Source organism: Spermophilus citellus, assembly GCF_964194105.1.
Source record: "Spermophilus citellus genome assembly, chromosome: 18".
Lineage (NCBI taxonomy): Eukaryota > Metazoa > Chordata > Mammalia > Rodentia > Sciuridae > Spermophilus > Spermophilus citellus.
In genome coordinates this window covers 10,752,436-10,778,071 of record NC_138200.1, presented here as the reverse complement: position 1 = coordinate 10,778,071, position 25,636 = coordinate 10,752,436, and the positions used below count along the sequence as shown (strand labels likewise).

The 25,636-nt window shown below is 57.1% G+C and overlaps 1 protein-coding gene across 1 annotated transcript; it reads right to left on the bottom strand.

The window, feature by feature from the left end:
* Positions 1-1,764: 1,764 nt before the first annotated feature.
* On the bottom strand, positions 1,765-23,897 carry EXOC3L2 (exocyst complex component 3 like 2). The gene is made up of 12 exons (XM_081275435.1): positions 23,810-23,897; positions 19,157-19,692; positions 15,789-16,419; positions 14,032-14,143; positions 13,046-13,147; positions 12,870-12,970; positions 12,541-12,651; positions 9,631-9,766; positions 6,374-6,496; positions 5,741-5,896; positions 4,811-4,932; positions 1,765-2,897 (listed from the first exon to the last, which is right to left on the bottom strand). The coding sequence occupies exons 2-12, from the start codon at positions 19,674-19,676 to the stop codon at positions 2,606-2,608; spliced, it is 2,406 nt and encodes an 801-aa protein (XP_081131561.1). The 5' UTR covers positions 19,677-19,692; positions 23,810-23,897; the 3' UTR covers positions 1,765-2,605.
* Between the last annotated feature and the right edge of the window lie 1,739 nt (positions 23,898-25,636).

The window sequence follows — 25,636 nt, the reverse complement described above, 5'->3', positions numbered from 1 at the left end:
TCTGGGGTGGAGAGGTTGGAGTGGGGGCCCGGCAGGCATCTGGGCTCTGGGGTGGAGGGTGCATTTGCAGAAGACCCCGGGGTTCAGGCCCCGTGATGGCAGGCGGAGCTCCCCATTCCCTCTCTGCCTCCTCCTCCCTGCAGGCACGAGTCGCCTGTTTGGCTCTGGGGTGCTGGTGAAGGGGCCCACAGAGGCTGGTAGGTGGGCACCCTGGCCTTCTCCCACTGTGTGGCCAGGCCCTTCCCACCACCAAAGGCTTTGATGGGTGGTCTTCAGCAGATGGTTCCATGGGAAATGGGGACTGGGTCCACAGTCATCAGAAGGACACTGACCCAGAGGAGGTGCGTCCCCATTGCAGCACGTATCAGCCTTCATTTAATTATTAAGTGAAGGTGTCCTTGTGGATGCACTGTGTTTTATTTACCCAGGTGTCAGCTGCTCCCACTCTGAGCACCCCTGGGCACGGCACACAGTGGGGCTCAGTCGGCAGGGGGGCGGGTTCAGTCCACTTGAGGGCTGGACTGAGGGCTGAATCCCAGCCTCTGCCTGGTCCAGGGTTCCCAGCAGACCCTCACCTCCTGAGCCTGTTTCCCCCCAGAGAAGCCTCTGTTCCCAAGACCAGGGGACAGTGCCATGACACTCTTGGCATTGGAGACCCACTGGGTGAGTGCTCTGCACATAACAGGAACCGGTCACCAGAGCCGCCCCACCCCACTCCCTCAGCAGAAGGGGGCCCAGCCAGGATTTGAAGGCACCTCTGAGTCCAAAAGGCTAGTTGTGTTTTCTAGTGCTTTCCATGGGTCAAGGCCGGTGCCAAGTGCCATGCACACACGACCTCCCCTTGAGCCCCCCGGGCTTGTGGGAGGGTGGCTGCTCTAGGGGCCTGGGGGATAAAGGCGGGGTCCTGGCTCTTGATGGGGGGATTGGATGCACTTCGTCCCACCTCCAAGTCCGCAAGCATGTTGAGAAGGGCCCAGAGGGAACCCGCGAGAGCGTGTGTGTGTGTGTGTGTGTGTGTGTGTGTGTGTGTGTTCAGTGAATGCAGCTGCTAGGCTCTCTCCCGCCTCCCCTTCACAGAGGTAAAAACTGGAGGCAAGAGCAAAAAAATGTTTGCAACCTAGAAAACACAGAGGACCAAATTCATCATAGCCCCAAAGCGGAGACAACCTAAATGTCTACCCATTGACACAAATAAAACAGGGAACACGGGTTTTGTGGAATATATTCGGCAATAAAAAGAAAGGAAACCTTATCAGACACAGTGGAGATCACCTTTGATCCCAGTTCCTCAGGAGGCTGAGGCAGGAGGATCTCAAGTTCAAGGCCAGCCTGGGCAACTCAGTGAGACTCACAACAAAATTTTAGAAAGGACTGGTGACGTCTCTCAGTGGTAGAGCCCTTGCCCAACATTCGTGAAGCCCAGGATTCTATTGTCAGTACACCCCCTCAAAAGTGTCACTTTCGGGGATGAAGTAAGGGGGGTACATCTTCCGGACTCTTACCTCAGCCTGGGCAAAGAGAGGTTAAATGATTTCCCAGGGAGGGACAGGAACCAGAGCCCAGAGAGGGGCAGCTTCCTGCCCACAGCTATACAGCCAGGAGGCTCCAAGAGCCTCAGTCTCAGCTCCCAGAGTTCAAACGTGCTGAGGTTCCAACCCCAGCCCCGGGGCTGACCCCTGGCCGTCTCCTCTTTCTGACTTCTCAGGGAAAAAAAAAAAATTAAAACAACACAGGCCCGGAAGCATCCATCATGTGCTGTCCATCTCGGGCCAGAGAGGCAGGGGTCAGCAGGGAGGTGACCTCCAGGCCTCCGTGGAGACCAGGATCCGGTGGGGCTGGGGGTAAGAGGCTGGAAGTTTTCCCACCCTGAGATTTTCCTGCATCAACCCAGGAGGGCGCCCTGGATGCCGCCGGCCCCACCCCCAACCTCCTTCCTCTCTTGACGCGGCTTCCCGGCCAAGGATGGATGGGCGGGGAGGCCATGCCAAGGTGCACCCACCAGGACCAGAGTGGACAGGATGATGGTCCCTGCTCAGAGTGGCCAAGGGCCGGCCTCAGAGCCACACAGCTCAGGGACTTGGAGTAAACGGGTGGCCGGCAGCTGCGGTGGCCTCCCACAGCCTCCACTGCCCTGCGTGACAGCTGGACCCCAGCCTGGCCTTGGACGGGTGAGAAGCCTTGGCCCTGGGCCCTGCCCCTGTCCTTCCTCCGCCACACTCAGGACTCAGCCCTTCCTAGTGTTAAATAGAAACCTCTTTATTCTAAGTATCGAACATTCCTTAATACATTGGATGGGGGCCAGACCTTGAGGTGAGGGGAAGGGGGGGCTGGGATATTTTTGTAGAACCTTCCAGAACACCACCCTTACACAGGGCTGTGGGGGAAGGGAGCTCTGGCAACGCGCTCCTTGGCCTTGGGAGGGCCTTTGCTCCCTCTGGCCTCTGCTTCCCCTCGGTGGGAGAGTTTGGGGCTGGCGGAGGGGACCTCACAGGCTCTTCCCATCCCAGGGCTCTGTGGGCTGGGCAGCGAGTCTCGGGCAGTGGCACAGGGGGATGGCGTCTCAGCAGCAAAGTGGGGGGCACTAAGGCCGAGGGCTGGGAGAGCCTCAGCGTTGGGCCCGGGGCCTCGACGGGGACAGAGGCCGAGGCCGCAGGGGCAGACAGGCCAGGCTGGGCCTGGCCAACCGGGACAGGGGGAGGCGGCCCACGGAGAGGGGGAGGCTGAGGCAGAAAGAAGGGCGGGGCACAGGGATGTCCGAGAAGAAGGCACGATCCCGAGGGGGCGACAGGGCTCCCCCCTCACAGAGTTCCAGGTCCCGGGCCACGGCCAGGATCTCCTGGCGCGTCGCAGTGTTGTGCAGTCCGCGCACGTCGAGGAGGGCCGCCACGTGCTTCCGCCTGCAGGTAGAGGAACGCACAGGGTCGCAGGGGTCCTGGCTCTGGACGCACATCCAGTCCACCTGCAGACCCCACCTGAGTCCCTTCCAACACAGAATCTGGAGCCCCCTTGCCCTGTTGTCCCAATCGTCTCCTCCCCCAGTCTTTCTCCGGCCAACCATTGCGAAATCCTCCCCTGTGAGCCCAGATGGACAGCACAATTTCAGAACATTCCTCTCCAAACCCAGCACAGGGGTCTTCCTGTTCACCCCAAGTCTCAGCTGCTGGTTAAAATTAACCTTCAGCCCCAATTTAGCTCAGCTCTCCTAAATTTCCATCCGGGTATCCTTGCAACTACTGGATCCTACAACAAACCCTGAGCTTCACCTTCAGGGTCCGACCAATTGGCTCCACAATCATCTCCTATGTCCACCCAGAACCGTCTACCCACACTCCACTCCTAGCTCTCACCTTTCACTGAGGCCAGGACTGAAACCTTCATTCCAAACTCAACTCAGCGGCTCTCTATTTGGATCTCATTCTAGAACTTTCATTCCCAAATTTGAACCTAGAATACTCAGGACCTTGTCTCAGGCCCCCACACCCATGCTCCACCAAAATTCCACCCCAGGACTAGAATTCACCTGGGGGACTCTCACCCCCATCAGAAGCCTCAAAATCAACTCTATTCTGTAACATTCTTCCCTAAATCCTCCTTCCCCTCCATTCCCCCCTCAACTCCGGAACAAGGCCCCAAATGAATCTCCAGAGCCACCACATATTTCAATTCAAGACACTGAGCCCAACACTCATTTCGAGAACTTTCACTTCGTGCAAATCTCTGAGGTTTCCACAGCCACCCCTGACCCACCTCAGTGTCTTCATCTTCCCACATCTTGAGTTTGCAATCCTTGCAGCTCCCAAACACAAATCCAAAACGTGGCTCCAGAACCTGCAGCCCCAGCCAAGCTCCAGAACATGGCTTTGAAACTAGTCCTCTCAGCCCAGCCTGTGAACTCTCAGATTTAGCTTCAGATTCAAGTTGGGATCCACTACCCAAGATTCAAGTTCAGAAACTCCAAACCTGGAGGAATGCTGGACCCCTTAGGGCTCCAGGCCTTCCTAAGGATGTGACTCCCGCCCCTGCCCCCACTAGGGATCAGTTCCAGACTCCTCATCCTCAACCTGGAACCCAAACCTGCTTATGCCTCACTCTGGTTTCTGTGGGGCTTGTCCCTCTGAGTGGAGAAGGTCTGGGGGCCAGAGCACTGCGAGTCCATGTGCTGCCAGATTCAGGTCCCCTTTCCACTTGCTAAGTGGGATATTTGGGAAAATGAAATTTCTGCGTGTAGCAGATGAGTGACTAACTGTAACTGGACCTCTTGCACAGTGGGCGTGCAGGATGCGCATTTAGGACCGACATACAGACTCCGCAAATTGCCCGGAGTAATGATGCGGACCAATTCCCCCAAGAATTCTAAGAAAACGGCACTATTATCCCTAGGGAGCAGATGAGGAAACTGAGGCTCAGAGGTCACATAGGAAGGAAACGGCCCACCAGGATTTGGATGGCGCCTGCGCCTGCCACTGTCCCAGTGCGTGTGCGCCCGCGTGCCCGTGCCTGTCCCCGTGTCCCCCGCGGCTCCCCTGCCGGGCCGGCCCTTCCTGCCGCCCAGCGGCCCCGCACCCCCCTGCCCTGGGCTTCCTGTGACCGCCTGTTTGTTTGCGAGTCCTGGTGGCGGTGGCGGCAGCGGCGGCAGCGGCAGGAGGAGGGAAATCGTATTAATAATGCCTTGGTTCCAGCAGGAAACGGCCGTCAGACACGCTCGCCGCCTCCCTCCCTCGCCCGGGGGGCAGGAAACGCAGGGACGGATGCCAAGGCCGCCAGAGACGGGCAGGCGGCGGGGCGGGAGCGCAGGCGGGCGGGCGCTCACCTGATGTCTGGGTAGTCGCGCACCAGCACCCCCACCTCCACCTGGATGCTGGGCGTGTCTTCCAGCTGCAGGACTTCAGCCAGGTGCGGCACCACGGCGTCCAGCCACGAGGCCTGGGACTCCTGGGGGTGGTGGGGTGCAGGGCTCACATCTCAGTTCAGTGCCCCCTCCCAGAGCCACCCTCCCAGGACGGAGCGTCCCCTGCTCTGGCTTCTCCTGGCCTTGGTTTTTCCCATTTGCATAAAGGGTCAGAAGACCGGCTGGCCGGGGGTTATCTGGAACCTTCAGATATTTGAAGGACAATCCATAATGTAATCTATACCCGGTTTTGCAGATAATCGGGAGCTGGGCCACATGACTTGAAATCTATTCCAAGTTTGCAAAATGTTGCCATTTGGGGAAAACTGGATAAAGGGTACAGGGAGTTCTGTGCGAGCTTTCTTACAACAAGTGCATGTGATTCCACAATTATCTCAAAAAAGTTTCAAAAAAAAAAAAAAAATTCCAAGGACTCCAGGCTAGAAACCAGAACAGTAGTTGACTGGGGACCTTCCAGTCCTGATGGCTACAAATGGGTTCAAACAAGATTTGGTGGCTTAACATTCTTAGATTAGGAGATGTTAGGGTTCCGAGTTTCTGTCCCGTTCTGTTTGTGCTCATAATCATGGTTAACGTTCACGGGTGTCAACGCTGCCAAGGGACTGCCCTAAGCATTGCACAGGAACTAAGTGATCTAACCCCGCAACAATGGGTGGGGATCGTTATTTTATTCTGCACCTGAGGCCAGCTCAGAGTCCCTGCAGCCGGAAAGCCCGGGTCCGCGCCAAGGTCACTTCGCGCTAAGCCTCGCGGTCCGCGGAGAGTGGTCTTTGAGTCCTGGGAGGGACTCTGGGGAGCCAAGGGCAGCCCTGGCTCGGGGGCCCCACTCACCAACCGCCTGAACAGCCTCTGCAGCTGCGCCGCGTCCTCCCGGAGCCTCCCGGCCATGCGGCTGCGGGTCCGCGCCGAGCGACAGTGCAGGCGCCCGCGGAGCAGCGGCCGCACGTACTCGACCAGCGCCCGCCGGTGCAGCTCCGCCACCAGCGCCTGCGGGAGGCGGGAAGGAGGTGCGAGGGTGTGAGCCCCACCCGGCCGCCCCGCACCCCGCCAGGCCCAGGCTGCGGGACCCCTTCCCCCAACCCCACCGCCCGCGCCGGCTCCAGGCGCCCAACCCTCGGGTGCCTAAGGGCGCCCAGTCGTAGCACTCAGCCCTCCAGCAGCCCTCCGGACCCCACCCGGCGGCCCTGTCCTACCCGACGATGCCCTCCCAGGCCCCTTATCAGTCCCCACAGCCCGCCTAGGGGCCCCGTCCCAGCATCTCCTCAGTCCCCAAGTTCTACCTCCAAGAGCCCCACTCCGGCTGCACCGGACCCCCACACCCATTCCCAGGAGCCCCCCCCCTCCGGCCCCAGCAGGTGTCACCTCTCTGGCCCCCGCAGAGCCACTCCCCACCTCCACTTCCAGGGGATCTCCCCCAGCGCCTTGCTCCCCTCACACCCCCCCTCCCCACCGCAGGCCGCACACCTGGTAGGGCTCATCCTGCATCCTGCGCAGTGCCAGGGCCTGAGCGCCCAGCGTGCCCACGATGCCATCCAGGGCCTCCGGGCTGCTCAGCCACTTCCGGCGCATCAGCTTGTTGAAGTATGGCTGGGTGGGACAGAGTTCAGGGAAGTCACCGCTCTCCTCCTTCCCCCTCCCTCTTTCCTCAGGAATATGATCTCTAAACCCTGCTCAGAGCTTAACCTAGGGTGTGGGGACACAGCAGCAGGAGGAGACAGCCCCTACTCCGTCCTCCTGGGGCTCGCAGTCCAAAGGGGAGGCAGACTGGTCCCCAGACAATAACCCAGAGCTGGCAGGGCCACAACAGGGGAACCAGGGGTTTAGGAAGCCTAGAGTCCATGGTGGGCTGACCCAGCATGTGAGTCAAGGAGGGCTGCCTGGAGGAGGAGGTCAGGCCCTGACTCTGGCCATGGTTAGGAGCACGAGAGGGAACTGTTCATTCAGAGGGAACAGCATGCCAGTCAGAGCACCAGATAAAGGTCCCTGTGGCTGGCCAGACCATCGGCACAGTTCTCCAGGTGCCCTCGACAGGAAACCGGGGACCCTCGTTCAAAATCACCAAGAACTTTAAGACAATGACAGCAGACCTTTAGGGAAGCTTGGACCTAAGTGTGTGTTGGGAACTGTGCGACTCTGGGGCCCACACTAGTGGCTTTTTCCAGGCACGTGGCTGGGATTGGAGAGAAGAGTCTAGGTGGCAGGGCTGGAGCACACAGGGCTGTGCCAGCTTTCACACTAGGGAGCACTAGGGAGCCATGGCAAGTTCGGGACAGGGGAGAGGAGAGGGTTAGGTTTGTGCTTTACCCAGATTAACTGGAGGAGGCAAGACTGGGCAGAGGCAGAAATTAGGGAGGAGGCTGAAGGGGAGCACAGAGGAGAAGAGGGAGGGAGAGAGGAGGATCCAGGAGGTAGAATTCACAGGCGACAGTTAGTGACTCTGGGCCAGGAGAGAGGGAGTGTCTGGAAGGGCCTAGGGATGGTGGCAGTGAGTCTGTGCCTGAGATGGAGGCAGGGAGGCTCAGGGGACACAGGGGCCGGTTGGTGTCCAGGCATCCTAAGCAGGCCCCCATCCTGCGTGGCCCCCCACCCCCTTCTTCCCCTTCCTCCTGACAGCAGCCCAGTTTCCTGAGCCTCCAAAACGGGGCCTTCGGGCTTTGGTGGAAAACGCAGGGCGTGAGGTCACGGGGACACGGGCCCTGGCAGCCTTCCCAGGCCCCCCCCACCCCGCCAGAGGCGCACAGTACCCAGGTGTACGCACTCACATCTCACATGTGGGCCATTCCCTCGTCACAGGCGTCACACACTCACGCCAGCGCGTGGTCTGGCTTTGAGTCCACCTCTCTCAGTCTCTGTCTCTTCCCAGTGTCCCTCTGTCTCTGTCCCTCTGTCTCGCCAATCACCCTCCTTCCCCTGTCTCCCTTAGTCTCATCCTTGCTCTGATTGATTGAGATCGAGGACTTGAGCCAGTGGCCCAGGCCTGGCCACTTGCTGTCCCCACCTTCCTGCTCCACACAGCAGGAGTGAGACGGGAATTTAAGGAGCAGGCCCTGTCCCTCTGCATCAGTCTGCTGGGGCCGGGCGGCTGTATAAAATGACACTGTTAGTTGGGCGCCATGGCAGACACCTGTATTCCCAGCGGCTTGGGAGGCTGAGGCAGGAGGATTGTGAGTTCAAAGCCAGCCTCAGCAACTTAGCGAGGCTGTGAGCAACTCAGTGAGACCCTGTCTCTAAATAAAATATTAAAAAGGGCTGGGATGTGGCTCAGTGGTTAAGCACCCCTGGGTCCAATCCCCAGTGCCTCCAAAAAATGACACTGTTGGTTATATTTGTTTAAAAAGGATTTCTTATGGTTGGGAGATACAGCCTAAAGTGTTGGTGGATGTGAGGGGATTTTAACAGAATTCAGTGGGGTGGGGCCGGGGATGTGGCTCAGTGGTCAAGGGCTTGAAGTGAGATGCCCCGGTTCCATCCCCAGCACCACAAAAATAGTCAATCAATCAGTTAATTAATTCAGGGGGAGAAGGGGACTCTGGATGAAACAAGATTGGCCAGGAGCGGACGGCGACTGGAGGTAGGCCACGGGTCTGAGGCCTACCTGTCATTCTGTCTGCTCTGGCCATGCATGTAGGTTTGACATTTTCCATAAGAAGGCATTTTAGAAAAATTCTCTGAATTCAGAGGACGCCCCTCAGGGGCTAATCGCGAGTGTGAGGAAGGGCCGGGGCTGCAGCTCAGGGGTAGAGCCCCCACGGAGCCCACGCAGGCCCTGAAAAAAATACATAAATAAATACAAGCAAAGGACATAGCATGGTGGGTGGCGGTCAGGGCTTTGGGAGACAAATGTAGCAGGGAGTGGGGAGGGGGAGTCTCAGGGGTTCTAGTTTTTTAAAGAGACGAGGTTCTCGTCATGTGATCCAGAACTCCTAGGCCCAAAGGAGCCTCCTGCCGCAGCTTCCTGAGTAGGTGGGACTTCAGGTGTGGGTCTGTGTGCCCCACTTTTTCTGTTTTAAGTGGGGTGATCGGGGAAGGTCTCATTGAGAAGGTGACATTTGGGTCAAAATTTTAAAAAGGTGAGACAGGGAGCTACGGGGATATCAGAGGGAGAGCAAGCCAGGCAGAGGGAGTGACAGGTGCAAAGGCCCAGAGGCAGGGATGAGCCTGCTGTGGGCAGCAAGAGGCTGGCAGGGCCCGAGTGGAGCAAGGGAGGAGTGAGGTACAAGGTGACAAGGTCTGGGACACTGTGTGGGGCCCTGGGACCGTGGACGGGTTTGGCTTTTGCTCTGAGTGACTTGGGAGGCAGGGGAGGCTCCTGGCAGAGGTCTGCTCTACCTGTAGTGAAGGCCACCTCCGTGCACCTCCCCACTCGCTCTGGTGCTCGCTCCATGCACACCCACACCTGGGGACCTAGCCCCTTGGGGGGGCACAGGGACCCAGAGATGCACAAATGGGACCCCAGGGACCAGGAGAGCTGGGCATGGATTTGGGGGACCTCAGTGTCGAGGGCTCCACCCCAGCCCCCTCCTGCTGGTGGCTGTCTGTCCTTCCCCCGCCACATCCTCCCACCTCTTCCTTCCTGCACCCTCTTCTGCCCCCCAAACAGCGCAGGCATGGCCATCACCCCCACCTCTGCCTGCTTCCCGAACCCTGAGTCATGGGCTGAAGGGAGCTGCAGAGGGGGGGCTGCCTGCACTGGCACAGCCCCCAGCCCGTCGCCCACTCACCTGCAGCTCCTGGAACAGCATGTCAGCCAGAACACGGTGGCACAGCTTGGTCACGCGGTCCAGGGAGCTGGCGGAGGCCTCCCGGGCAGGCTCGCTTTCAGGGGGCCCCACCCTGGCCAGGCGCTCGGCCAGAGCCCTGCAGAGATCAGTGAAGCCAAAAGTCAAGGAGCCCCGACATCTCAGCCCAACTACCTGCCCCAGTCTCCCCAAGGTGGGCCCTGATTTATGGGGTGCACAAGTGACAGGTCAGATGAGGACCTTAAAAGTGGGGACTCTGGGGAAGGTCTAAGGCCTGAGAAATGTCAGGGAATGCCTGGGGCTGGGGTGTCTGGAGGGTGTGCAATGTCTAGGGAATGGGGTGCTGAAGGACTCTGGGGTGTTGGGCTGGGGGTGCAGAGGCCTGGGAGATCCTGGGGGGTGTCTGGGAAGCTGGGAATATCTAGAGGGAGACTGGGGCGTTCTAGGCAGAGACTAGGGAATTTCAGGAAGCTGGGGACTATGTGGGGGCTGGGGGATGTTAGGAGACCAAGGGGTGTCTCTGGCTGAGGGTGTCAGGAGGCTGGGGACATCAAGGGTCTAAGGAATATGGGGGAATTAAAGAGGTCTCTGTTTCTCTTGGTGCTTTGTAGATGGGAGTGAAGAGGCCTCCATTCTGTCCGTGGTTCTAAACTTAGTCTGCAATTCTGAATTCTCCCTCTCATTTCTGTCACTGTCCCCTGGGCCCTCTCTGCAGATCTCCTTCTGGCAACATGCCTGCCCAGAGGTCCCGCACTTACAGGGGATGACAAGCAAGCAGGGTTCTGACCTGGAGCTGTGGAAACACATGTCCATCCACTGGGGATGATTAAACCAGTGACGGTGTGGGCAAGCACAGAATGTGGTTCCCACATCAAAAAGGAACATGGTGACCTTTTTTCCTTTTTCAGTATAGGGATAGAACCCATGGCCTCCAGGGTGCTAGGCCAGTGCCCTACCATAGAACCCCTCCAGGCCCTGGAGCATGGGGACACTTTAAAGCATCAATGAGAAGATCCCCAAGCTGTTAGGAAGTATTCCACTATCTGTGCAGTCAGCCCAGCTTGTCCACATGCTCCGCACCTCGGATTCAACCAACCGTGGATGGAGAAGATTCAGAGAAAAAAATGCACCCGTAGCAAAACACGCAGACTTTTTCTTTCATCCTTCCCCAAACAATACAGCATAGCAGCTATTTAAACACAGTCACCATCATGTTAGGGATCATAAGTCATCCAGAGATAGGGTCAGGCATCAGGGAGGAAGTTTGGAGGTTCTATGCAAACACTTCACTTTAAAAAAAAATCGTTTTGGTATGAGGGATTGAACCCAGGGGTGCTCAACCTATGAGCCACATCCCCAGCCCTTTTTAAAAAAAAAAAAAAAAAATATATATATATATATATATATATATATATTTAAAGACAGGGTCTTATTAAGTTGCTTAGGGCCTTGCTCAGTTGTGAGGCTGGCTTTGATCTGGTGATCCTCCTGCCTCAGCCTCCTGAGCCATTGGGATTACAGGTGAGTGCCCCTGCACCTGGCCAACACTACACATTTTATATAGGGGACTTGAGTGTCCATGGATTTAGTATCCACGGAGGGGACGAAGGGGGCAGGTAGGTGTCCTGAAACCAATCCCCACAATGGATACAGAGGAAAGACTTCATGAAACAGGAGGAGTCAGAGTTTGGGGGGGCAGAAGAAGAGGGGAGGAAGAGAATATATATGTGTATAGTTAAATCGATTCACTTGTATTTGTATAAATATGTGTGCAGATTCATATATACACTTTTTTATACTTGTTACTGGTAAACATTTGCAATGCCCCTGCAAAACACACACACACACACACACACACACACAAATACTAGTTGTCCCCAAATGGGGAGGAGGGGAGGCAGGAAGACTTATTATTTCGTATTTTTCATGTCAATGTATTACCATTTTCTAGATGTTCATGCACCATTATTTCACTTATTTATTTATATGCATTGCTCAGAATCAAACCCAGTGCCTCACACATCACAGGCAAGTGCTCTACCACTGAGCCACAACCTCAGCCCCATGTGTCACCATTTTTTAAAAGTGCCATTGAAGAGCTGGAGGTACGCAGCTCAGTGGTAGAGATGTGCCTAACAGGTACGGGGCCCTGGGTTCAATCCCTAGCACCAATAAATAAATCAATTTAATTAAATGCAATTTTTTTAATTTTAATATTTATTTTTTAGTTCTCGGTGGACACAACATCTTTGTTGGTATGTGGTGCTGAAGATCGAACCTGGGCTGCACGTATGCCAGGCAAGCGCGCTACCGCTTGAGCCACATCCCCAGCCCCTAATTAAATGCAATTTAAAACAAGTTAATAGTCAGGCATGGTGGCACACGCCTGTAATCCCAGCAATTTGAGAGGCTGAGGCAGGAGGATTGAAAGTCTCAGGCCAGCCTCAGCAACTTAGCAAGACTGTCTCAAAATAAAGAATAAAAAGGGCTGGGATGTGGCTCAGTGGTAGAGTGACTGCTGAGCATATGTGAGGCCCTGGGTTCCATCCCCAGTACCAGGGAAGGGGCTGGAAGGAAGTTAATTTTTAAAAAAGCAAAATAAAAAGAAATATAGAAATACACGAAATTCTGGAGCCTTTGAGTCTGGCTTCCAGGTTATCTATTATCCTAATTCTTCAGTATTCTGATTACTCTGTAATTCTAATTTGTGATTCTATGTGTGTGTGTGTGTGTGTGTGTGTGTTTCTAGAACTCCCATATTGTATGTTCTCAGGTCCCATGTGCATGTCCCCCTGGGTCAACCTTGTGATTCCCACCCAGGACCTGGACACTCCAAATCAGCTGTCACCCAGAACAGGCGCCTCCACAGCCCGATGCTGCCAGTGTGCTCACCTCAGTGGGGGTCCACAGTTGACCAGGGAGATGGTCCTGCTGATGTAGGTGTCAGAGGGCAGCTCCCGGATTCCTGGGTGCTCATGGAATCTCTCCACGCGCTGTTGGAAGCTGGGGGGAGAAGAAGGGGCAGTTGGCATGATAGATGGTGCCCAGTGCCGGGTCAGGGCCCCTGGCCGAGCACTCAGCCTTTCAGTCTGTGACCCTGATCCCTCCCGGGCCCCTCTGCCCATCCTTACTCCTCCTCTATAAGATCCCAGGTCCCGGTACCCAACCCCCAGCCCCGCCCCCCGCCTCCAGCCCCGCCCCTCGGTCTGCAGACCCCCTACCTCTGCAGGAACTCTGCCAGCCCCCCCAGGCAGCAGTGTGCCATCCGCTCCCCAAATTCCTGGCTGATGCGGGGCGCTCGCTCTGTGTGCTCTTCCAGTAGCTGCGTGGGCCAAGGAGAGAGGTGAGGTGGGGACAGGCACAGCTGAAGGGCGCCCCTTCTCCTCCCGCCGCCTACCTCACACACGTCCTGGGCCAGGCTGCTGGACCAGTCCGCAGCGTCTGTCCAGTGCTCCTCATCTTCCTGCAGCACCCGAAGAAGGGCTGCCCGCGTCTGAGCCTGGAGGAGGAACACGGGAGGCAGGGGCCGCCTGTGGGTCTTTCTCTCTCTATCCACCAGGATCCCCTACCCCTGGAGCCCCAGACAGTTCTGGATTTTACCTACAGACCCTAAGCTGAAGGTGATGCTGGGGAGAGAGACTGAACCAGAAAATCTATTTAACCCTTTCCGTTCCTAAGTCTGTGGTTTGGAGCTTTTATACTGAGTCTGTGGGTTAAGCTTCCTCCATCTCATAGGGGTCTATATTTTCACTGCGTGAGGGAGCTAAAACTCTGCTCCCAGAGTTTTAATTAGTTCAAGACTCAGACTCTTGAGATTCAAGAACTCCAAAGGCTTACGCAGCATCTCTCGTTCTCTGGTCCAGTGGATTGTCTTCAATTCAATAAGCTAGCCATGTGATTTCTAGACTCTAGACTCTGGGGTTACAAGGATCAGATTTCTGTGGCTGGGGAAAGATTAGCATCAGCCAATAAATCCCACTGTGGCCAGGCCAGGCCGGTTGGCTGGGGCCGTTCTGTTATTAACTGCATTCACTATCAGCGCAGCTATGATAAAAAGATGTTTTGGTATTGCACAACATGTTTGCATTCCTCAGCTGATGTTCTGCGACAGCTTTCTCCTGATCTAAGATTTGAAGGGTCCAAGGTTATGGAACCTGTATAGACAGTCTCTTCTTCAGGGCTCTGGTGCTTGGCACAGAACATGGAACGGAAATGACCAGTGTGGGCTTGCATGTCTATGGCCTTTGACAGAAGTCAAAAGTTCACAAAGAGAAAGGGAGATGGAAATAGTGAATGGAGAAGGGGAGACCCCCCCCCTACTGTGACCCTTCCTCTCTACAGAGCAACTCCAGCCCCAAATCACCAATGTCAAGTCCCAGGTACCTTGACATCTGTGACACATTCATCCTCCAAACCACGAAGAGTGCCAGGGGAGAGAAGGGGGCCCAGCTCCCCATTCTCCAGGGCAACCATGTCCACCAGCCCTAGGACCTCCCTGGAAAATGGGAGATAAGAGACAGGGAGATCTGTGAGAGGAGGGCTGGGCAAAGGGACCCACCTGATGACCTCCCACCGTGTTTGGGACCCTGGGCCACTCCCTTCCTCTTTCAGGGCCAGCTTTGCTCATCCCTCAAAGGAAGTCCTTGCCCTGGCTCCAGATCTCTGAGTCAGCTCCCTGATGGATGGTGTCCGGGCAAGACTTACAGGGGTCAAGTCTGGGCTTGCTGATCTGACACGCAAGGCCTCTCCCACGATCCACTTAGTCAGACAGAGGCTCCTTTCTGCCTCTGCTTCTAGGTCCTGCTTCTCTCCTGGCCCCAGGGGCTCCCCAGTCCAGCCCCCATAGTCCTCCTCCTACTTCCCTGCATGCCTGGGCTGAGCAATATCACCATGGTCACCCCTACTCCAGCCTACCAGCACCTGACTTCTGCTCATTGCATCTGCATGAACAGAAAAACCATCTCCCCACAGGGGTGGGGCATGAACCATGTCTCACTGCTCCTGGAAGCTTTCCAGACCCCCACCCTGCCTCCACCTCTCCAGATGGTCTGGGAGCATCCTTGACGGGAGGAGAAATGGGGACGACAGGGTCAGTGCTGGTACCACTGCCCTCTCATTCTTCTGATGACAACTTCCCAAACCCCTCACTCACCAAGGTACAATTTGGGGTGGCAAACTCCCCTCTCCGGGAGAGGATATGTGACCAAATGTAATATCCCCCACCACAAGAAGGGTAAGATTAGGATGCAAAGGTCAGTGGTTATAAGATTCTAGGCCTGGGAGGGTCAATCATGTCCAGGTCTCAGCACCAAGAGCAGGTGAGGCTAAGGTGTGGGATTTGAAGGCTCACAAGGTGCTAAGAAAGAGCCATGAATTCCACAGTTCAAAGATAGGACGAGTTAACAGCCCTAAGATGGAAAGAGAGAGAGCAGCTAGAATTCTAAGGGCCAAAAATAGTCAAGTTGAAGGTCAGTTCGGCCAAGGTTCTAGCCCTGGAACAGTCCAGGGTGGTAAAATTCTAGGGCGGGAAGTCTGAACAGCTAGGATTCTAGCTGTGTAGGTGTCATCCCTGCTACTTTTCAGGACTGGAAGAGTCCACCGTGCTCAGCTATCAGGACTGCTATGTCAAGGTTGTGAGATTTGTGTGTGTGTGTGTGTGTGGTGCTGGGGCTTGAACCCAGGGCCTTGGGCATGCAAGGCAAGCACCCTACCAAAGCAGCTATTTCCCCAGCCCAAGATTTTAGAACTGAAACAACCTTTGGTGTGAATGGGTTCTGTCTGGGTCAGGAAGTGTGGTGGGTGCCAAAGACTAAGGACAGGATTGTCAATGTTACTAAGGTTCTAGAAGCATGTCCATGATGGGTCTGGGTCTGGAAGGATCAATGGTGCTAAGATCCCTAAGAGTGTAAGTGTCCATATTGTCCAGGGGCTGGGACTGGAATGCCGCTGAGGTTCTGGAACAGGAAGGATCCGTGGTGACAGCGCTGAGATTCTAGGATTGTGCTGAGGCCTGAATAGTCAATGGTGCTATGGTGTCTGGTTCTAGGACTGAAGGGCTGGCGTTCCGAGGTCCCTAGGATCTGAGGAGGCCAGGGTGGGGCTGGGGCTCTGTGCGATCTTACAGCGGCGGTCCCGCTCACCTGGGGTACACCTGATTGTGCCAGTGCAGCAGGGCGTAGCGGTCCGCCAGCGGCAGCCTCCGGCGGGCGGAGGCCCCCAGCCACTCTGCCAGTGCGCCGTGGTAGCCGCGCAGGTAGACGCCGAAAGCGCCCAGGCCGGCGGGGTAGGCGGGCGCTAGGCGGCCACGCACCACGGCCATGTCCTCCAGCAGCCGCGCCCTCAGCGCCTCCAGCTGCCCGGCCAGGCCCCCGGGCGCCCCGGGCGCTGCAGCCTCCAGGCGCTCTCGCGCAGCTCGGGCCACGGCCTCCGCCCAGCGGGCGCGCAGCTTGCGGGCCGCCCCGGGCCCCCGGCGCCCATCGGCCGCCTCCTCCTGCACCAGCACCTGGCCCAGCTGCGCCACTGCGCCCGCCCCGGCGCCCGCGCCGGGCCCGGGTCCCGCCAGCGTCTCGCGCACCAGCGCCCACAGCTCGCGCTGCAGGGCCTCGTACAGCAGCGCCACGTCCCGCGCTCGGCGGCCCCCGCTCGCGCCCTCCGCCACCGGCGGCCCTGGCGCGCCCCCCGACGACGCCAGCTCCTCCGCCTCCAGCTCCAAGATGTGCTCGTCGGCCCGCGCCAGCTCGCGCTGCTGGATCAAGCTCAGGATCTCCAGCACTGTGGGGAAGAGGGAGGTCAGGGCGCCCGCCCGAGGCCGGCCCGGGACGGGTGGCTAGGAGAGGACGCAGGGATGGGTTCCATGAAGGGGCAGGCGAAGGGGCAAGGTGGGGGAGGAGGGGAAGGGAAGTGGAGTGCGGGTGGGAGAAAGTGGGGACCAGGCTGGAGGAGGAAGTCAAGAGAGGGTGGAGGGAAGATGGAGGTCCGCGGTGGGGGAGGGCAGGGGTGGAGGGCCGGGAGGTGAGGTGACAAGAGAGAGGGCCAGGGCACCAAGGAGGTAGGGGGCAGGAGCTTTGAAGGTGGGAGAGGAACCTGCCCACGGGATGTGGGGGCCACAAGACTACAAGGTGTCAGATGAGGAAGAGGGTGGAGAGGAGGAGGAGGGTGAGGCTGGGGAAGGGGGTGCGAGGGAAAGGGGTGGGGAAGAAGGGAAGGGTCCAGGGGTCAGGGGATCCAGAAGGGCTTCAGGCAGAGGGAAGCCAGAGGTTGGCGAGGGAAATGTGCCTCAGGGTTGGAGGGAGGGATGGGAACTGGGAAGGGGGGGAAATAGAGGAGGGTCCCGGAAGGTGGAGGGCTGAGCCAAGACACAAGCCAGGTGAGGGGTGCGAGATGGAGACCACCAGGGGGCGGGGGCAGAGCAGGGAGAGGGAGGAAGATGTGGGGAAGGTAGATGGGGTCTTGGGGGGTTGGCATGGCTGTCGGGGTAAGCTGGCACTTTGGAAATGTTAGACTCGCCCGGGGAAAGGGAGTCATGGGGCTGGGAGGCTCTGGCCAAGGCAGAGGGAGGGTCTGCGCCAGGAGTTACCCTGCACCTCCCCCTCCACTTCCTCCCTGGCAGAGAAACTATTTCCTGGCCAGCGCTATTTCTGCCCATCCGTTTCCAGAAGGCAGGGGCTCCAGTCACCCCCTCCTCACCTCCCTGCAGTGCCCTCCCAGTCCCCAGGGAGCAGGGGCTGAAATAGCCTCTGGCCAGGATGTGGAGGGCATCAGAGGACAGAAGGGGCTCTGGGAGGTCCCCAGCACAACAGCAGCATGGTCCTGGGGGGAGGGCTGGGAACAGGGCAGGGGCTCAATCAAGGTGGGGCTGGGGACAGTGTTGGCGACTGGAGGATGGAGTTTCCGAGATGGGACCAGACGAGGATGGGAGGAGGATGGGGTTGGGATGAGCAAACCCGGCATTGGGACCAGGTTAGGAATCTGCAGAGGGGAACAGGAAAGGAATCGAGAGTGGCACGGGATGGGCTGGGGTCTGGGTGGGCTGGAGGGAGGTGCAGGTGAGCTCAGAGGGCCCTGAGTCTGAAGATGTTGCTGGGACCCGAGTTGAGATTGGGGCCAGGAATGTGGATGGAGTTGAATGAAGGTGGAGGGTGAGGGTGGGGTTTGGGTTTGGGAGTGGGGTGGGTGCAGAGGGTACTAAGGAGGTTGAGATTGGGGTTGGGGTTGAAATTGGGGGCTGGGGAAGGACTGGGTGGTACAGGACTGAGTGAGGAGGGGCGGGAGGGAGTGGAGGGTGGGTGCTGAGCTGGGCTAGGGGTCAGGAGTGAGACCGGTGGGGGAAGGAGTGAAACCAAACATGGGGATGGGATTGGGGTGGAAGGGAGTGGAGGCCTGGGAGTGGAATGAGGTGGACCCACTCAGGGCTGTCAAGGTGTTGGGCAAAGAGATGACGTTAAAGACGCTGTTTGAAGAAGGGGCACAGGCTCTGATACAAAATAGAGACCCACTCGAGGGGGCTGCAGTGAGTGCCCGGTGGGTACAGAAAAGCACCCAGGAGGACCGTGAGGCCTGGCCTAGGGATGGGTTGACCGGGCACAGGATGAGATGGGCTGGCGATAGGGATTAAGTGTGCCAGCCCTCCCCCTCCCTCAAAAGATATCAAATCTGGAACCCAGCACTCAAAATGTGACCTTCACTGGAAATCAGGTCTTTCCAGAGGTTATAGGGTCATAGCCCTTAATCCAGTATGTCTTTATAAAAGAGGGAATTTAGACACAAAGACACGGAGAAGAGGGGAGGGGGAAAGGCAGCAAAGTGAAAGATCAGCCTGATCCCCCCATGCCTGGGAAGGCCAGAGCTTGCCATGAGCCTGCAGGAGGCTCCAGGCAGTATTTTTTGTTGTTTTAAGCCACCCAGTTTGTGGTACCTGGGAAAACCCTCCTGCTGGTGCTTAGATTTGGGTGGATCTAGTTAAGGGTGATGGTGGAGGTTAGGCAGGGTGAAGAGGTTGAAGGTCACGTTGGGACATGAGTTACCTAATTGAACTTGAAGGTGTGGATTGGGGATGGAGTTAGGATTGGGTTCAGAGTGGGATGGGAATGAGATGGGCCTGGGGACGGAGGAGGAGGCTGAGGTGGGGGCTGGGGTGGGGATGGGAATGAGATGGAATCCAGGGGTCAGGAGGGCCACCGGGTTGAAAGCAGATGCTGGCAATGACGGAAGGTTGAGTGAGGCTGGAGAGGGAACCCGGTGGAATAGCGGGTGGGGAGAGGATGGGACCCCAGTTGTGTTCAAGAATACCGGGGGCTGGGGTGTGGCTCAGCGGCACAGCGCTTGCCTTGCATACGGGAGGCACTGGGTTCGAGCCTCAGCACCACATAAAAATAAATAAAAAAATAAAGATATTGAGCCCATGTATAACTAAAAAGATAGTAAAAAAAAAAAGAATAGTGGGGGTGGGGTCGGGTTTCACTTGGTGAGGGATGAGGGGGAGATGGAGGGTCAGGACCTCCCCACTCACCTGACAATGGCTCCTTCATCTTTGGGGGCTCCGGGACCTTGGGTGGGGGCTCAGGAGCAGCTTCCCCGGCTGGGACCACCCTCTCAGCCAGGGATGCCCGCCGAGGCTTGGGCCCACGCCCCAGGCGCAGGAAGGCCAGTCTCCGGGCAGCCTCCCCAGGCCCCTCCTCGTCACTGTGGGCGCGTGTCCCCTGCAGCCGGGCCAGGAGGCCAAAGTCTGCTGAGCTCCTTCGGAGACCCGGGGGCAGCACGCGGCCCAGGAACGAGCGCGGTGGCCCATCCCCAGGACTGCCTGCCCGTCGGCCCTGGGCCCAGCCCAGCCGGAAAGGGGACAGGCCTGCCAGCTTCTCCAGGGTGGCGCGACGGTGACAAGATGTTCCATTGGGCAGAGTCCCCAGCTCCCCAGGTTCTTCTTCCAGCCCTGGAATGTCCTCGAAGGGGTTCCGAGAGGACCTCAAGGGCAGGGTCCCTGCCCGGGGCACCTTAGGGTCTGCCACCCCTAGGCTCTTCAGGATGGGCATTTTGGCAGGTGGGCACCTGGGAAAAAGAATGACCAGGGATAGTGATGACCACTTTGGCACATGGATGTGCCAAGCACGTTGTGGGAGGCCTGATCTGAGCTCTTAGTGCCCCCTGAACCTCACTGGGGGAGGGTGGCACGTACGATTCCATGATTCTGCAGGGGGCAGTCTCTCCAGGCTGCACAGCCGGGCACCTGTGCCTGGGCCCCTTTGCCACCTTCCCTGTTCACCTGGGGCCCTGTCCCCTCTGCCTCCCTTGTCCCTCCAGCAAACACTTCCTAGGAAAATCCACAATCCTCAGGGACAAAAGGAGATTGGTGGTTGGAAGGGGCTGGGGAGAGGGGCTGGGAGTGCCTGCCAAGGGGTATAGGGTTTCCTGTGGGACATGAGCGTGGCCGGAACTACAGAGGTGGCCAGTGTGCTAAATGCCACTGAATTGCACACTTTACATTGGTGGATTTGGTTTTGCCGTATTTGAAAAAAATTAAAACAACAAAACCCCTCACTAGATCTATGGACCCCTCCTGTGCAGGTGTTGGGGACATAGTGGTCACTAAGGCAGACCTGGTCCCTGTCCCTGCAGGGCTCACAGCTTCCTGAATCCTGCCCACTCCATCTCCAAGTCTCTCTCTCCAGTCGTGAGTGTCTCAGGTCTGTCCCTCTCCCTTCCGTGGTCCCTGCCCAGCTGAGCCCTGCCCACAGCTCTGCCCCAGATCCTCCCTGGACTCCGGCCTCTAGTTCTGACATCTTCTAGATCCCTCCCCAGCTCCTGACCCTTCCATGGCTCCTCAGTGCCTGGAGACAAAGCTCAGGCCCGTCCCCACAGCCGGTGGTCTCCCCATTGCTGTCCCCCCCCCCGACTTGGGACTCCCTGGGTGTCAGCCCTGCCGCTCCTCTACACAGAAGCCAGGCCTCAAGTTTCAGGACTCGGTTTCCCTGCCCCACTCCTCCAGGACACCTTCCCCCATCCCGAGGCTGGGTCAGAACCCCTCAGGGCTCCCAGAACCCCTGGGCTCCCTCATGCCAGCCCTGCCCCCCCAGTCATCACCGTCTGGGGACAGATCTGTTTCCCCACTGGACTGGAGCCCCAGGAGGGCAGGGCTGTGGCGGTCTCAGTCACTGCTGCGGTCCCAGTGCCAAGCACTGGGCGGGCGCTCAGGGAATGGGTGCTAGCAGGAAGCAGAGGAAGGAGGAGGCAGACTGTTCCTTCCTCGGGTGGTGGGTCCTTCTGGAAGAGGTCAGTGGGGAGCAGGCCACAGGGACTCGGGAGACTCGGAAGAGCACTCTTTAAAATGATGAAATAGGGCTGGGCTGCAGCTCAGAGGAGGCGCTTGCCCAGCAAGTGTGAGCCCTGGGGTCCATTCCCAGCACTCGTGAAATGACCAACTAACTGAATTAATAACTGAAATTTTTCAAATGACAAAGTAGTCTGACCATTCAGAAAAGTGTAGAAAACAAACTTAATAAACACCCCTGTGCTCCCAGCCACATCTAAAGCAACCCTTTGTTCTATTTGCTTCAGGGGTTTTTAGTGGTGGTGCACGCCTGTAATCCCAGTGGCTCAGGAGGCTGAGGCAGGAGGATCCCAAGTTCAAAGCCAGCCTCAGCAATTTAGCAAGGCCCTAAGCAACTCAGCGAGACCCTGTCTCTAAATAAAAAATAAAAAGGGCTGAGGATGTGGCTCAGCGGTTTAGCGCCCCTGGGTTCAATCGTGGGTACCAAAAACATTGCCTCGCAGATGCAGTGAGTGTGTGTATGGGGGGGACAAGTAACAGCTACTCCCTGATCCTCTCCTGGGTCCCCCTCCATCTCCTTCTCCCAAGGAAATGGAAAGGTGCTGTCCCTCCATCAGGTAGACTCCTGCCCCATGCATTCAGAAATAATGTCTTCCTCACATAGTTTCAGCCACTTTAAATTACACACTTGTGTCTTGCAACTTAATGGAGTTTTGTTGCTGCTGTTTTGTTTTGTTGAGATGGGGTCTCACTTGACTGGACTGGCCTCAAAGTCCTGGGGTCAGTAGTCCTCCGGTCTAAGCCTCCCAAGTAGCTGTGACTCCAGTCATGGGTCACCCTGCCCAGCTGATTTTTTTTTTCTTTTGTTCAAACTACAAATTTGTGAGATTTACTCACATCCACCATTTATTTTAAGAGCTGTATGATATTCCATTGTGTCACTATGAAGAGACGCAGTTAAATAAAGCATCAGGCATTCACCGGTTCTCATATTGCTGACCTGTAGTTTTTGTTTTGTTTTGTATGGGATTGAACCCAGGGGCTTTTACCATACACTGGGCGCGTTTCATTATTTTTTTATTTTGTTTTTCTTTTTTTTTAAAATATTTATTTATTTTAATTCTCGGTGGGCACACACAACATCTTTGTTTGTATGTGGTGCTGAGGTTCGAACCAGGGCCGCACTCATGCCAGGCGAGCGCGCTACCACTTGAGCCACATCCTCAGCCCCTTTTTTTTGTTTTTCATCAGGGCCCAATTAAGTTGCTTAAGGCCTCAATAAGTTATTGAGGCTGGCTTTGAACTTGAGATCCTCCCACCTCAGCCTCCCAAGCTGCTGGTAGTACAGGCGGGCGCCACCACATGCGGCCCACGGGTTGTTTTCAATGGTCACAGGGTTCTGTGCACCTGAGGGACAGGTCACCACAGTGCAGCGTGCACAGATGGATGAGTGGCCAGGTGCTGGGGTCCTGATGGGCTGGGCTGGGCACAGAGTACCTCTATCTGTAGTGACCCCTCCTTCCCCCATTTCAGTCTCTGGACTTCAGCTTGAGCTTCTTAACCTCTCTGTTTCTAGAAACACCTTTAGTCTCCATAGTCCCCTGCCCCCAGGGTGGGCAGTCATCATGGCAACCCCTTGCTGGGAGCCCCCCGTGTCTGCGTGCACTCAACGCCACCCCCCCCCAAGTACAGCAGTGTTCCCAGGTGCTGATTGCCCTCATCTTCCACACTGGCTTCCGCATGCCTCGTCCATCATCCCCCAAAACTGCCTCCCACATCCCTGCAAACTGTCTCCACCCCTCACCCCCATGACGGCAGGCTCCACTAAGTCAATGTGGGCTACACTAGCTTTTTTGTTGGTACCAAGGATTGAACTCAGGGGCGCTCCACCACTGAGCCACATCCCAGCCCTATTTTGTATTTATTTAGGGACAGAGTCTCACGGAGTTGCTTAGTGCCTCGATTTTGCTGAAGCTGGCTTTAAACTCGTGATCCTCCTGCCTCAGCCTCCTGAGCTGCTGGGATTTTAGGCGTGGGCCATCACTCCTGGCCCAAACTAGCTTTGACACTCCCTGGCCAGCTCCTATATCCCCCCAGACTGAATCCAGTACCCCCCCCCAAATTATTTCCAGCACTCCCCAAACATAGCATCAAGGCTTGCCCGCAACAGGTCCTGACTGTCCCCTTCCTGGCTCCAGCACCCGTCTCTGCAAGCTGACTCCCGACATCCTGCCCTCTCCAGTGCCCTGTCGCCTCCAGTGCCGGGGCCCCTGACTCACTTCCGAGGCATCCCGCAAGCAAGCCCCCTGCCTCCCGGCTGGCTCCCCAGCAGGATGTCTCGGCCACCAGAGCTTCCCTCTTTGGGCCCCTCCTCCTCTTCCTCGCTGCCCCCAATCCTCCACAGCAACCCTCACCTCTGTTTGCAGATTCCGTCACTATCTAGTCCCCAGCATCTACACTGGAGCGCTGTCCTCACAGGTCACATGTCCCCAAACCCGAAGCCCATGATACCACCCCAGTCTAATCCTCGCCCCAAACACAATCTCATCTTCGTCGTCTCCAATCCTGGCTGATCCTGTGTCCCGTCTCGGAGGTGCCTTCCCAGCCTCAGTCTTCCCATCTGCATTCAGAGCACATCCAACCCAGGGTCTCGTCTCACCTCCAGCAGTGGGTCGGGGTTCTCCAAGGCCCCGGAGCCCCCACGTCCTTGGGCGAGCTTCCCCCTGCCCGTCTCCTCTGCCCTCCCACTGGCACCTACCAGCGCCAGGCCACTCTTGCCCCCAGCCCTTTCTTGGTTCAAGGTGCAGGTTGCAGTGGCCACCAGTCCAGGCCACCTCTGGGCTGTGCTTCTTCTCTGAAGGGACCCAGGGTGTGTCCCCCTCCCCGCTGCACACTCACCTCTGTCCTCGGTGCCTGTCCCTGTGTCCCCACTGCTGTCCTGTCCCCAGGCTACTTGGGCCAGGGCTGCTGAGAGCTTAGATCTGGGGGGGGGGTGGCTTGGAGGAGGACAATTTCCTGTCAGGAAACCCCTCCCTCTCTGGGGCCATGGGCGGGAAGGACTCATTATCTGTCTGCCCTTTTAGGCAGGCTGTGGTTGGCCTGGGAAGGACAAGCCCACAGTCGTCCCCACCCAGGCCGGAATCCACCCGCCCCCCTGCCTGTTCTTCACGCCTCCCGAGGTGACAACACCATCCTGGGCACCCCGGGAGACACCCCGCCCTGGACTGGAGCCCAAAACCTCTCTCCAGCCCAAGCAAAGCCCGAGGCCTTGGACAGAGAAGCCGGTGGGCATTTCCAGAGGAGCCCCCCACACTTGGGGTCTCCCGTTGTGAGGTGAAGACTGGGAGGAAGCCCTGCTGGTCGGGTGGGTGCTGGGCCTGGTGGGGTTATTGCTTTGCCCAGGAAACTGCCCGGTCCCCCCCTTCGCCGTCTTCCTAGTCTCAGTTCCAGACCCCCCCGCCACCCAGCCCCTCTCTGCCAGGCCCCAGCTGATCTGTGGGCTCCTGAAACTATCAGATGTGCCTGCCCTGCTTCTCCCGCTCCAATGTCAACCTGGCAAAGCAGACTCAGTCCACCGTGCTCATGGCCCACCGTAGGCACTAGATAAAGACCTGTTTGCGAATGCAGAATGCACCTGTTGGGGACACACTGGGATTGAGGTCGGAGGTGGTTCTGGGGATGCTCCTCCTGCCAGGGAGCTGGTGGTGGAGACGGCGGCAGACAGACGTCGGGCAGGAAGTGTGTGGTTAGGTCTGAGATGGGAGGGGGTGGGGTTGGATGTGGGGGTCAGGTTTTTTGTTTGTTTTTTTGTTCAGGGGATTGAACCCCAAGTACTTAACCACTGAGCCACATTCCCAGCCTTTAAAAAATATACATTTTATTAGAGTTGCTTAGGGCCTCCTTAAGTTGCTGAGGCTTGCTTTGAACTCCAGTTGAGGATCAGCCTCCCGAGCCACCAGAATTACAGGCGTCGGCCACCGCACCCAGCTAGGGTCTTTTCCTGTGTGTGTATGGGTGGGGGCTGCTGGGGATGGAACCCGGGGTCTCCTGCAGGCCAGGCAAGCTCTCTACCACCAAGAGCAGGCCAAGGCTGCTTCTAGGTTTACTCAGTGTTCACCCTGGAACAAGTGTTCACTGGCTGGGGTGAGGTTGTGGTGGCAGATGGTCAGCAGTTCCTCTCTGAGCTCAGTGGACACTGAGGCTAGGGGAAGTGGTCAGGGGTTAAGATTCCAAGGTCTGAAGGCCCCGCTTCAAGGACAATAGGCTGTGGGGGAAGGGCTGGTTGGGTGGGGGGGCAGGCGGGGAAGGAGCAGGCCTCAGCCCCCCCACCCACTGTCCGTCAGCCTCTGCAGGAGGACCTGGGGTCACCAGTGGCCCATCGTGGGCTGTGACCACTGTCAGATCCCCTGCCCCCTCTTTTTTAATTTAAATTTTTTTTTGGGGGGGCTGGGGATGTGGCTCAAGCGGTAGCGCGTTTGCCTGGCATGCGTGCGGCCCAGGTTCGATCCTCAGCACCACATACCAACAAAGATGTTGTGTCCGCCGAGAACTAAAAATAAATATTAAAAATTCTCTCTCTCTCTCTCCTCTCTCACTCTCTCTTTAAAAAAAAAAAAGTCTTCCTTTCTAAAAAAAAAATTTTTTTTTTGAACTCTATACTCACATAGCATGAAATTTGCCCTTCGAAACATACAATTCAGTGGGTTTTAGTTTATTCACAAGGAA